This window comes from Hoplias malabaricus, chromosome 3 (genome assembly GCF_029633855.1).
Source record: "Hoplias malabaricus isolate fHopMal1 chromosome 3, fHopMal1.hap1, whole genome shotgun sequence".
In the NCBI taxonomy this organism is placed as follows: Eukaryota; Metazoa; Chordata; class Actinopteri; order Characiformes; family Erythrinidae; genus Hoplias; species Hoplias malabaricus.
Genome location: NC_089802.1, coordinates 4,126,352 through 4,138,996, shown reverse-complemented (window position 1 = coordinate 4,138,996; position 12,645 = coordinate 4,126,352). Strand labels below are relative to the sequence as shown.

Genomic DNA, 12,645 nt, shown 5'->3' with positions numbered 1-12,645 from the left:
GGAGTGATGGGGTTCCTCTGGTGTGTGGAACAGTGGAACTGTGTTCTCTGGAGTGATGGAGTTCCTCTGGTGTGTGGAACAGTGGAACTGTGTTCTCTGGAGTGTAGAGTGGAGACGGTTCTGTGAGAGTAACACACTCCTGATTATCAGAGGATTAATAAGTTGATGTGTATTCAGTGTTTATTTGTAATTAGGGATTATATTTAGAGCAGGCTACAGCTGCTTCTGTCAGTCCACACACACACACACACACACTGATCATGAGTGAGAGAAAGAGGGCGAACACTCCCACGGTGAAGGAGCTGGAGCGGGTTCTGTTCGGTGGGAGACGGAGTGGGAACCATGTGGACGAGGTCTGGCCGAACCTGTTCCTGGGAAACATGTGAGTGTAGGACAACACACACACACACACACACACACACACAAAGCTGCAGGGTCTCAGGGTCCTGGGGGGTTCCTCTCCTCAAGTAACTGTCTCTGAGGAGAACGGTGTGTTCTCCTTGTGTCTGTGTGGGTTTCCTCTAGGAGCTCTGCTCTCCTCCCACAACACACACACACACACACACACAGTGTCACTGCAGCGCTGAGAATGATCCACCACCACATCACACCTGCTCTGTGGGGGTCCTGAGCACTGAAGAACATGGGGAAAGGGGGTAATGAAGTATGCAGAGCCACAGATGGACTACAGTGTGTAAGTGTAGAGCTACAGAGTGACTGGAGTGGACAGTGGAGCTGAGAGAGGTTCACTTTGTTGTTGTTTGTGTTTTTGTTTGTTTTGCAGATGAGGAAGAAAATGACAAACAAAATTATTTTATATTTTTTATTTTTCTTTATTTATTTTTTTGCAGTGTGTTCTGAAGCACGTGTAAAAAAGTGTGTGTGTGAGGCATCATATGTTAAATATGGTCAGGGTAAAGGTGAAGGCCTGCAGTGCACACAAGAGGGCGCTGTAGTTCAGGGCAAAGCATTCTCCATTGAACAAACTGCATCACCACTTCATCTGCTGCAGAGACACAAGCAAGAGAACAGTCCTCAGCGTGAGGACGAGAGACACGAGGTCCATGGTTTAAAAATCTGCTGTTATGAGCGTTGAGATCTAGTGGCTCCCCCTGGTGGACAGTCTGTAACCTGCTGCACTGGTGTCACAACAAACAGAGGCAAATAGACAGCTGTGACTGGGTGAGAAAGAGGGAGGTTTACAGGGAGGACAGAGACAGAGGGACACTGGAGGACTCACGTTTGTGTGTGTGTGTACTCACACAGCTGACCACTGACAGTTCCTGGTTCCGGTCGGAGTCACTGCTGCCACCGTGGAGAGTGAACTTGGTCCGTCCTCTGCTCCACCTTCAGGAGCTAGTCTGAGCTCTACTGTCCCCTCTCAGGACGGTCTGAGACACACTGGGGAGTCTGTTGCTCTGCATACTTTATTGGCACTTTTCTACGACATGGAACTGAGTCGGCTCTTTATTCTTTTCCACTTTCCAAATCTGGTCCTGGAACCGGGTAAGTTTTCAGTCACAGCTCACTCCAGGTTCCAGACGAGTCGAGTAGGTACTGAATGTGAGGTGTAAACCCTGCAGAGCTCTGATTGGCCAGAGACCTGTCAATCACCATGAAACACAGAGCTCCAGCACAAACTCACCGCTTGTAAAATCTCTGAAGTTACAGCAGCGTTCACATTAGTTTTTATCCGACTCTCAGCAGCAGCTCGTAACATTCCCCCGAGGGGTTTCTGAAGAGGGGCAGACGCTCCTTGGGTCGGTGGCTGAGGAAAATCTCCAGCGAAAACTAAATGTGCGACAAGGAAAACTGCTCTGTGAGGAACTGGGGGCGGAGCCGTGTTCAGTCCAAACAACAACAAGTGCTTTAATTGAACCATGTCGTGTCGAGTCGTGTAGAGTCAGACCCATGCAGTGGAAAAGCGACAAAGAGGACAGGACCCACCCAGGACCCCCATAGGACCCCCATAGGACCCTCACTGGACCTGGCGACCAACACCTGAGGAGACAGAGGGGACGCGTTACTCAGAATGATAGACAGAATACAGAGAGAATGATATGAATGACAGATTTTTGGTGCCGTATAGAACCCTTCGGTGAAAGGTACTCTGTAGAACCATCTACAGCACATTCTCAGTTAATCTAAAGAACCCCGTCACCACGTAGAGAACCACAGTAAAGCTCAGGGTTCTTAATAAATCCGTTCCTTTATTAAAGAGCCACTATGTAAGATTAGGATCTTTGCTCCTGTGGCTCCCCCTAGTGTCATACATTTTTACAGCACTGCACCGAAATCAATGGGGAGGGAAAGAGGTGGGGGTGGTACCCTCCTCCAAAGGTTACATAGAGCAGTTTCTGCAGTGCTGATCTCAGAGCAGCAGCAGAGGCTCTGCTCTCTCTGTTGGGCTCCTCCTCCTCAGGGTCTGCTGCCTCGGGTCGGAGGGGGTTGGCTCGTGCTGGAGAAGCTGGACAGCTCTGTTTCTTCTGCTCCTTCAGGTCAGCGTCCCCCTCCGTCTGGTCCTCCCTGAGTTTTCTGCTCCTCTGGCGCCCTCCAGAGGCCCTTCGCAGAGTCTCCTCTTTTCTGAAGAAGTTGAGTCCAGGGGAAATAATCAGTTTCAGTAGCCCTCTCATCTGCTGCCGCGGCCTGCCCTCCTGCTCCTCCGAGACCCTCCTCTCTGTCTCTTTCCTGTCTTCCCTCGTCTTCTTCTGGAAGGATGGGGACAATCTGTCTCCTTCTGACGGTCTTCTTTCTGTCAGCACTGACCTCTTTCGCTCCTGTGCTCTCTTTATCTTACCCCTCAATCTCTCCAGATTATTCACTCTTTCTCTCCTCTTCTGTTTCTCCTCCATGTGTTTCTTCTCCTTCTTCTCCTCCTGTCTGTTCTCCTCCATTTCCTGAGGAGCTGTCTCTGTCACCTTCGAGCCCTTCCTCTTCATCTCTTTCTTCTTCTCCTCCCTCTTCCCCTTCATCGCTTTCTTCTCCTCCTCCCTCTTCCTCTTCATCTCTTTCTTCTCCTCCTCCCTCTTCCTCTTCACCTCTTTCTTTTCCTCCTCCCTCTTCCTCTTTATCTTTTTCGTCTCCTCCTCCCTCTTCCTCTTCATCTCTTTCTTTTCCTCCTTCTTCCTCTTCCTCTTTCTTTTCCTCCTTCTTCCTCTTCATCTTTCTTCTCCTCCTCCCTTTTCCTCTTCATCTCTTTCTTCTCCTCCTCCCTCTTCCTCTTCATCTCTTTCTTCTCCTCCTCCCTCTTCCTCTTCATCTCTTTCTCTTCCTCGCGCTTCCTCTTCATCTCTTTCTTTTCCTCCTCCCTCTTCCTCGTCAACTCTTTCTTCTCCTCCTCCCTCTTCCTCTTCATCTCTTTCTTTTCCTCCTCCCTCTTCATCTCTTTCATCTCCCCCTCCCTCATCCTCTTCATCTCCCCCTCCCTCATCCTCATCCTCTCCAGTTCCTGAAGAACACTCTCTCTCCCTGGCAGCCTTCTCTCTCTCCTTCAAGATCTGCCTCTCCATCTTTTTCTTCTCCTTCTTTCTCTTCCTCTCCGGCTCTTGAAGGGCATCCTCTCTCTCTTTTGCCTCATTCCTCTGTTCTTCGAGCTCTTTCTCCATCCGTCTCAGAGCCAGCTCCAGCCCCTTCAGCATTTCCTCAGTCTCCTCTCTGACTGTCTCCTCCATGTCTCTCTCCTCCTGAGCCAGTCTGTGTTTCTGTTCCCTCTTTAGATCCTCCTCCATCCTCTTCGTTTCTCTCTGCCCATCTCTCTGTGTGTCTCCTCTCCGAGTCTCTCCAGGGAGGCCAGATGTCTCTTTAGCGCCACCAGCTGTTTTTGCAGATCTGGCTCCGTTCCCATCAGATCAGACAGCTGTCTCTCCATCCAGGACGTCGGTCTTCCTTCTTTCCCACAGTTTCCTGCTTCTTTCCTGCAGATCTACAGACTGAACTCTCTGGTTCTGTCGGTCCTCCGGAAGTGCTCTTGTCCGTTCAGAGCAGCCTGCGACACACAGTTAGCATCGGCCACTGTTTCACTAGGTGAGGATTTCAGACGCAGAGTGAGGTGTCTTCACTACGACATCACACTGAACACACACACACACACACACACCAGTAAGAAACACGTAGGTCCCTAACACTAAACTAACCCAGCCGTCCCGACTGATTCACATGACGTCCATTTTCTTGTTTTGAATGTTCCCCGTGTGTGAAAACAACAGGAGTTGTTTTTCAACAGTTTGTTGAGTTACTCAGAGCTATTCAGCTGGACCTTTTCTTGTTTAACACAAACCTTCATCAAGCAAAGCTCACATATTCATCATTCTTAACCTTCACAGGACACCGCTCTGTTCCCGACTCTGACACTGACTCCATCTGTAACTCGTCTAAACCCACACTCACTTGGACTTTTGGACACAGTATTGTCCCCAAGAACAGAACAAACCCATCACAGTCTTCTGCAGCTTTTTCCTGATGGAGCTCGTGGTAAAATGAAGGGACCCTACCTTCCCATGGTTGAGATTTCATGGACATCTGATGAGTGTTACTGAAGGAGAGGGGGATCTCTGTAATCTTTTATTATACAACTGTGGAGAATAAAAGAACGAATGACATCAGCACAACTTTAACATCCACAGTTAATACAGAGTAAGGTACAGTTCTGTTCCTAATTAAAGGTACAGTATATAATCCATAATTAAAGGTGCTACTAATGTTCCCCCAAGGGCAGGCCAGAGGAGTATAACCCCAGCCACAGTGTGGGTCAGAGGGGTGTAGATCGGTGGAGTGCTCTGGGGCGATGTTTGAAGTCCTCCCTCTCCGTGTGTGTGTGTGGGGGGGGGCAGGTCAATAGCGAATGATCGCTACAGCCTCTGGAAGCTCGGTATTTCCCACGTCCTGAACGCAGCTCATGGGAAGCAGCACTGTGAGGGTGGGCCGGAGTTCTACGGCTCATCCGTGGAATACTACGGTGTTCCCGCCGATGACTCGCCCTCCTTTGACCTGTCCAGGTATTTCCAGCCCTGCGCCGACCACATCCACCGGGTCCTGAACTCCCCCGGAGGTAAGTGTACCGACCACTCACCTGATCTCACCCTGATCTCACATTATCTCACCTTATCTCACCCTGATCTCACCTTATCTCACATGATCTCATTTATCTCACCTGAAAAAGTGGCCAGTGAATATCAGTAGAAGGGGGGTGTTTCTGATAAAACGGCCAGTGAGTGAATTACTGACAGGTGTGTGTGTGTGTGTAGCGCGGTTGTTAGTCCACTGTGCTGTAGGTGTGAGCCGCTCTGCCTCGTTGGTGCTCGCCTACCTGATGATCTATCAGCAGCTCCCCCTGCTGGAGGCCATTATAACTGTGAAACAGCACCGGTGGATTTTCCCAAATCGTGGATTCCTGAAACAGCTCCGAGCGCTGGACATCAGACTCTACGGCTCAGAGAATTCTGCACCGGAACGCCGAGCCCCTCAGAGAACGTAACACACACCAGTCACCACTGCACTACTGTGTGCCAAACCTCAGTGGACACTTCTCACACATCATTCTGCTGCGGTCTCTACTCTCCCGGGGAACGCTGGAACATTGCTGTGAGGATCTGATGGCAAACACCACCCAGAGGAACTCTCACTCCAGAGAACACAGTTCCACGTGTCAGTGCTGGAGGATGTTTACTCCTCTTACCAGCTCTGACTTTGAGCACGATGAGGGTATTAATTTAATGTTGTTCTGTAGAAGATATAAACACTTTGGGGAAGTGTATATTTTAAATGTGTATTATGTTTTTTTCATATTTTTGGTTTTCTAATGAAGAATTAATTACTGTGTTGCCCTGTGAAGGACTGGCGCCCCCTCCAGGGTGTATTCCTGCCTTGTGCCCAGTGATTCTGGTTAGGCTCCGGACCCACTGCAACCCTGAAATGGATAAGGGTTACAGACAGTGAATGAATGAATGAATGTTCACTGTTTGTCTTGTGTATTTTTCTGAACCCTATGCTGCAGCCTGACGCACACCTCTTCAGAAAAGTAACAAAAATTAATTAATTAAATTAATGCAGAAATATTCCCTCAGACATGGTGTGGAAGTCTCAGACACCGTCCCTGCGCTCAGGATGTCTCAGATACCGAATCGTCGGTCAGAATGTCTCAGACACTGTCTCAGCGCTCAGGACGTCTCACACATCATCTCTGCGCTCAGGACGTCTCAGACACCATCTCGGTGCTCAGGACATCTCACACACCGTCCCTGTGCTCAGAACATCTCAGACACCGTCCCTGGGCACAGGATGTCTCACACACCATCTCAGCGCTCAGGACGTCTCACACACCGTCTCGATGCTCAGGACGTCTCAGACACCGTCTCGATGCTCAGGACGTCTCAGACACCGTCTCGGAGCTCAGGACGTCTCAGACGCCGTCTCGTCGGTCAGGAAGTCTCAGACTCCGACTCGTCAGTCAGGACGTCTCAGACACTGTCTTGGCGCTCAGGACATCTCAGACACTCTCTCAGCGCTCAGGACGTCTCAAACAGCGTCCCTGCACTCAGGACGTCTCAGACACGATCTCGGCGCTCAGGACATCTCAGACACCGTCCCTGTGCTCAGGATGTCTCAGACACTGTCTCTGCGCTCAGGACGTCTCAGACACCGTCTTGGCGCTCAGGACGTCTCAGACATCGTCTCGCCGCTCAGGACGTCTCAGACACCGCCTCTGCGCTCAGGACGTCTCAGGCACTGTCTCAGCGCCCAGAACGTTCTTTTCCCTGTGTTCGTTTGTGTATAGACAGTGAGAGACAGAGAAAGAGAGAGTACAGAGTGTGAGTGTGAGTGTGTGTGTGAGAGAGAGAGAGAGAGAGAGAACAAAATGTGTATGTTTGTGTAAAGACTTTGGCATATGGCGTCTAAAGCGTGTGTGTGTGTGAGAGAGAGAGAGAGAGAGAGAGAGAGGGAACAGAATGTGAGTGTGTGTGTGAGAGAGGGAGAGAGAGAGAGAGAGGGAACAGAATGTGTGTGTGTGTGAGAGAGAGAGAGAGAGAAAGAACAGAATGTGAGTGTGTGTGTGTAAGAGAGAGAGAGAACAGAATGTGTGTGAGAGAGAGTGTGAGAGAGAGAACAGAATGTGAGTGTGTGTGTGAGTGTGTGTGTGTGTGAGAGAGAGAGAGAGAGAGAGAGAGAGAGAATGTGTGTGTTTGTGTAAAGACTTTGGCATATGGCATCTAAAGCGTGTGTGTGTGTGTGTGTTTGTGTGTGTGTAACAGTACACTGGGGCTCTAAATATGGTGGTGGTCCCATTAGTTCACCTGCTCTCTCTGATCACTCTCTCATTCGCACACACACACACACAGTGCTGTATCAGAGATGACAGCTCAGAAGAACAAGAGGAAGGAGTATCTGAGTGTGAAAGACCTGGAGAAAGTTCTGGACTCATGTAAACTGGACCTTCATCAGATCGATGAGGTGTGGCCCAACATTTACATCGGGAACGTGTGAGTACTGACCACTCCTCCGTACACAGACCTGACCTCTACATTTATTTACAAACCTGTGAGTACTGACCACTCCTCCGTACACACACCTGACCTCTACATTTATTTAAAAACCTGTGAGAACTGACCACTCCTCCGTACACACACCTGACCTCTACATTTATTTAAAAACCTGTGAGAACTGACCACTCCTCCGTAAACAGACCTGACCACTACATTTATTTAAAAACCTGTGAGAACTGACCACTCCTCCGTACACAGACCTGACCACTACATTTATTTACAAACGTGTGAGAACTGACCCCTCCTCCGTACACAGACCTGACCACTACATTTATTTACAAACCTGTGAGTACTGACCACTCCTCCTTAAACAGACCTGACCTCTACATTTATTTACAAACCTGTGAGAACTGACCCCTCCTCCGTACACAGACCTGACCTCTACATTTATTTACAAACCTGTGAGTACTGACCCCTCCTCCGTACACAGACCTGACCACTACATTTATTTACAAACCTGTGAGGACTGCCCCCTCCTCCGTACACAGACCTGACCTCTACATTTATTTACAAACCTGTGAGAACTGACCCCTCCTCCGTACACAGACCTGACCTCTACATTTATTTACAAACCTGTGAGTACTGACCACTCCTCCGTACACAGACCTGACCTCTACATTTATTTACAAACCTGTGAGAACTGACCACTCCTCCGTACACAGACCTGACCTCTACATTTATTTACAAACCTGTGAGTACTGACCACTCCTCCGTACACAGACCTGACCTCTACATTTATTTATAAACCTGTGAGTACTGACCACTCCTCCGTACACAGACCTGACCACTACATTTATTTACAAACCTGTGAGTACTGACCACTCCTCCTTAAACAGACCTGACCTCTACATTTATTTACAAACCTGTGAGTACTGACCACTCCTCCGTACACAGACCTGACCTCTACATTTATTTATAAACCTGTGAGTACTGACCACTCCTCCGTACACAGACCTGACCACTACATTTATTTACAAACCTGTGAGTACTGACCACTCCTCCTTAAACAGACCTGACCTCTACATTTATTTACAAACCTGTGAGAACTGACCACTCCTCCGTACACAGACCTGACCTCTACATTTATTTACAAACCTGTGAGTACTGCCCCCTCCTCCTTAAACAGACCTGACCTCTACATTTATTTACAAACCTGTGAGTACTGCCCCCTCCTCCTTAAACAGACCTGACCTCTACATTTATTTATAAACCTGTGAGAACTGACCACTCCTCCGTACACAGACCTGACCTCTACATTTATTTACAAACCTGTGAGAACTGACCCCTCCTCCGTACACAGACCTGACCTCTACATTTATTTACAAACCTGTGAGTACTGACCCCTCCTCCGTACACAGACCTGACCACTACATTTATTTACAAACCTGTGAGAACTGACCACTCCTCCGTACACAGACCTGACCTCTACATTTATTTACAAACCTGTGAGTACTGACCCCTCCTCCGTACACAGACCTGACCACTACATTTATTTACAAACCTGTGAGTACTGACCCCTCCTCCGTACACAGACCTGACCACTACATTTATTTACAAACCTGTGAGAACTGACCACTCCTCCGTACACAGACCTGACCTCTACATTTATTTACAAACCTGTGAGAACTGACCACTCCTCCGTACACAGACCTGACCTCTACATTTATTTACAAACCTGTGAGTACTGACCCCTCCTCCGTACACAGACCTGACCACTACATTTATTTACAAACCTGTGAGAACTGACCACTCCTCCGTACACAGACCTGACCACTACATTTATTTACAAACCTGTGAGAACTGACCACTCCTCCGTACACAGACCTGACCACTACATTTATTTACAAACCTGTGAGTACTGACCCCTCCTCCGTACACAGACCTGACCTCTACATTTATTTATAAACCTGTGAGTACTGACCCCTCCTCCGTACACAGACCTGACCTCTACATTTATTTACAAACCTGTGAGTACTGACCACTCCTCCGTACACAGACCTGACCTCTACATTTATTTACAAACCTGTGAGTACTGCCCCCTCCTCCTTAAACAGACCTGACCTCTACATTTATTTACAAACCTGTGAGTACTGACCACTCCTCCGTACACAGACCTGACCTCTACATTTATTTATAAACCTGTGAGAACTGACCACTCCTCCGTACACAGACCTGACCACTACATTTATTTACAAACCTGTGAGTACTGACCACTCCTCCGTACACAGACCTGACCTCTACATTTATTTACAAACCTGTGAGTACTGACCCCTCCTCCGTAAACAGACCTGACCACTACATTTATTTACAAACCTGTGAGTACTGACCCCTCCTCCGTAAACAGACCTGACCACTACATTTATTTACAAACCTGTGAGAACTGACCACTCCTCCGTACACAGACCTGACCTCTACATTTATTTACAAACCTGTGAGTACTGATCACTCCTCCGTACACAGACCTGACCTCTACATTTATTTACAAACCTGTGAGAACTGACCACTCCTCCGTACACAGACCTGACCTCTACATTTATTTACAAACCTGTGAGTACTGATCACTCCTCCGTACACAGACCTGACCTCTACATTTATTTACAAACCTGTGAGAACTGACCCCTCCTCCGTACACAGACCTGACCACTACATTTATTTACAAACCTGTGAGAACTGACCCCTCCTCCGTACACAGACCTGACCACTACATTTATTTACAAACCTGTGAGAACTGACCACTCCTCCGTACACAGACCTGACCACTACATTTATTTACAAACCTGTGAGAACTGACCCCTCCTCCGTACACAGACCTGACCACTACATTTATTTACAAACCTGTGAGAACTGACCACTTCTCCGTACACAGACCTGACCTCTACATTTATTTACAAACCTGTGAGTACTGATCACTCCTCCGTACACAGACCTGACTACTACAACAAAGTCTTTTTCTCTCTCTCCCTCTCTCTCTGTCTGTCTCTCCCTCTGTCTGTCTCTGTCTCTCTCTCTCTTTGTCTGTCTGTCTCTGTCTCTCTCTCTCTGTCTGTGTCTCTCTCTATGTCTCTCTCTGTAGGGGAATTGCTCAGAACAGATCAGCTCTGAGGAGGCTGGGGATCACTCACATCCTGAACGCTGCTCACTCTAAACGTGGCAGTGTCGGAGACCAGAGTTTCTACGGCTCCAGCTTTGTTTACTGTGGGATTCCGGCCGAAGACTCGTCCCACTTCGATCTGGATGTCTACTTCAGGCCCGCGGCAGAGTTCATCCACAGAGGCCTCAAATCTCCCGACGGTGAGGAATATCTGTAATCTTTCTTTATAGAAGTCTGTGAGGAGTGTGGTGTGTCCTCCCTGTGTCTGCGTGGGTTTCCTCCGGATGACTGTCTGTGAGGAGTGTGGTGTGTTCTCCCTGTGTCTGCGTGGGTTTTCTCCAGGTGACTGTCTGTGAGGAGTGTGGTGTGTTCTCCCTGTGTCTGTGTGGGTTTCCTCCAGGTGACTGTCTGTGAGGAGTGTTGTGTGTTCTCCCTGTGTCTGCGTGGGTTTCCTCCGGGTGACTGTTTGTAAGGACTGTGGTGTGTTCTCTCTGTGTCTGCGTGGGTTTCCTCCAGGTGACTGTCTGTGAGGAGTGTGGTGTGTTCTCTCTGTGTCTCCATGGGTTTCCTCCGGGTGACTGTCTGTGAGGAGTGTGGTGTGTTCTCTCTGTGTCTCCATGGGTTTCCTCCGGGTGACTGTCTGTGAGGAGTGTGGTGTGTTCTCCCTGTGTCTGCGTGGGTTTCCTCCGGGTGACTGTCTGTGAGGAGTGTGGTGTGTTCTCCCTGTGTCTGCGTGGGTTTCCTCCAGGTGACTGTCTGTGAGGAGTGTTGTGTGTTCTCCCTGTGTCTGTGTGGGTTTCCTCCTGGTGACTGTCTGTGAGGAGTGTGGTGTGTTCTCCCTGTGTCTGTGTGGGTTTCCTCCTGGTGACTGTCTGTGAGGAGTGTGGTGTGTTCTCCCCATGTCTGCGTGGGTTTCCTCCAGGTGACTGTCTGTGAGGAGTGTGGTGTGTTCTCCCTGTGTCTGCGTGAGTTTCCTCCGGGTGACTGTCTTTGAGGAGTGTCAGGGTCACTCTGAGAACAAGGTTAACACCCATGTCTTAATCAATATCACTTACCCTGTATCTCCTAACCCCTACACCCCTACAGAGGTTTTTCTAAAATCAACAACAGGATCATTGTTGAATTGCTGAACCTGTTCTGTATTGACTACCCCCTGCAGGTAAGGTGCTGGTGCACTGCATTATGGGTATGAGCCGCTCGTCCTCCCTGGTGCTGGCGTACCTGATGCTCTATCAGCACTTGTCTCTCTGTTCAGCCGTACAGAGGCTCATCCAGAAACGAGCCATTTACCCCAACAGGAACTTCCTTGCCTTGCTGCTGGACCTGGACCTGCAGCTCAAGAAGAAACGAAAAACCTGCATTTTGCTGTAAACAAACAAACAAACAATAGTAACTGGGTACACTTAAACAACACCTCATTTATTAATGGGAGATAACTAAAGTCAGAAATAAAACACCTGAGCCAATAGGATAGCAGCATTAATACACCTGAGCCAATAGGATAGCAGCATTAATACACCTGAGCCAATAGGATAGCAGCATTAATACACCTGAGCCAATAGGATAGCAGCATTAAAACACCTGAGCCAATAGGATAGTGGCATTAAAACACACAAGCCAATAGGATAACGGCATTAATACACCTAAGCCAATAGGATACCAGCATTAATACACCTGAGCCAATAGGATAGCAGCATTAAAGCACCTGAGCCAATAGGATAGCGGCATTAAAACACCTGAGCCAATAGGATAACAGCATTAAAATACCTGAGCCAATAGGATAGCAGCATTAAAACTCACGAGTCAACAGGATAAAAGCATTAATACACCTGAGCCAATAGGATAACAGCAGTAATACACCTGAGCCAATAGGATAACAGCATTAATACACCTGAGCCAATAGGATAGCAGCATTAATACACCTGAGCCAATAGGATAGCAGCATTAATACACCTGGGCCAATAGGATAGCAGCATTAATATACCTGAGCCAATAGGATAGCAGCATTAATACACC

The 12,645-nt window shown here is 48.5% G+C and overlaps 2 protein-coding genes across 2 annotated transcripts; both read left to right on the top strand.

Moving 5' to 3' along the window:
* The first annotated feature begins 260 nt into the window (after positions 1 to 260).
* Positions 261 to 5,536, top strand: LOC136691318 (dual specificity protein phosphatase 13A-like). The gene is made up of 3 exons (XM_066663827.1): positions 261 to 382; positions 4,830 to 5,047; positions 5,244 to 5,536. Exons 1-3 carry the CDS (start codon positions 261 to 263, stop codon positions 5,471 to 5,473), a joined length of 570 nt encoding a protein of 189 aa, XP_066519924.1. The 3' UTR covers positions 5,474 to 5,536.
* Positions 5,537 to 7,347: 1,811 nt separating this feature from the next.
* Positions 7,348 to 12,000, top strand: LOC136691319 (dual specificity protein phosphatase 13A-like). Its single transcript, XM_066663829.1, has 3 exons — positions 7,348 to 7,475; positions 10,612 to 10,829; positions 11,789 to 12,000. Exons 1-3 carry the CDS (start codon positions 7,348 to 7,350, stop codon positions 11,998 to 12,000), a joined length of 558 nt encoding a protein of 185 aa, XP_066519926.1.
* The last annotated feature ends 645 nt before the right edge of the window (positions 12,001 to 12,645 follow it).

What these genes read in the sequence shown, in the direction of transcription:
- LOC136691318 (XM_066663827.1), top strand. Translation starts at nt 261, where the DNA reads ATGAGTGAGAGAAAGAGGGCGAACACTCCCACGGTGAAGGAGCTGGAG. An exon ending in AACCTGTTCCTGGGAAACAT is followed by an intron (nt 383 to 4,829) that starts GTGAGTGTAGGA and finishes GGGGGGGGGCAG; the next exon opens with GTCAATAGCGAATGATCGCT. An exon ending in GGTCCTGAACTCCCCCGGAG is followed by an intron (nt 5,048 to 5,243) that starts GTAAGTGTACCG and finishes GTGTGTGTGTAG; the next exon opens with CGCGGTTGTTAGTCCACTGT.
- LOC136691319 (XM_066663829.1), top strand. Translation starts at nt 7,348, where the DNA reads ATGACAGCTCAGAAGAACAAGAGGAAGGAGTATCTGAGTGTGAAAGAC. An exon ending in AACATTTACATCGGGAACGT is followed by an intron (nt 7,476 to 10,611) that starts GTGAGTACTGAC and finishes CTCTCTCTGTAG; the next exon opens with GGGAATTGCTCAGAACAGAT. An exon ending in AGGCCTCAAATCTCCCGACG is followed by an intron (nt 10,830 to 11,788) that starts GTGAGGAATATC and finishes TACCCCCTGCAG; the next exon opens with GTAAGGTGCTGGTGCACTGC.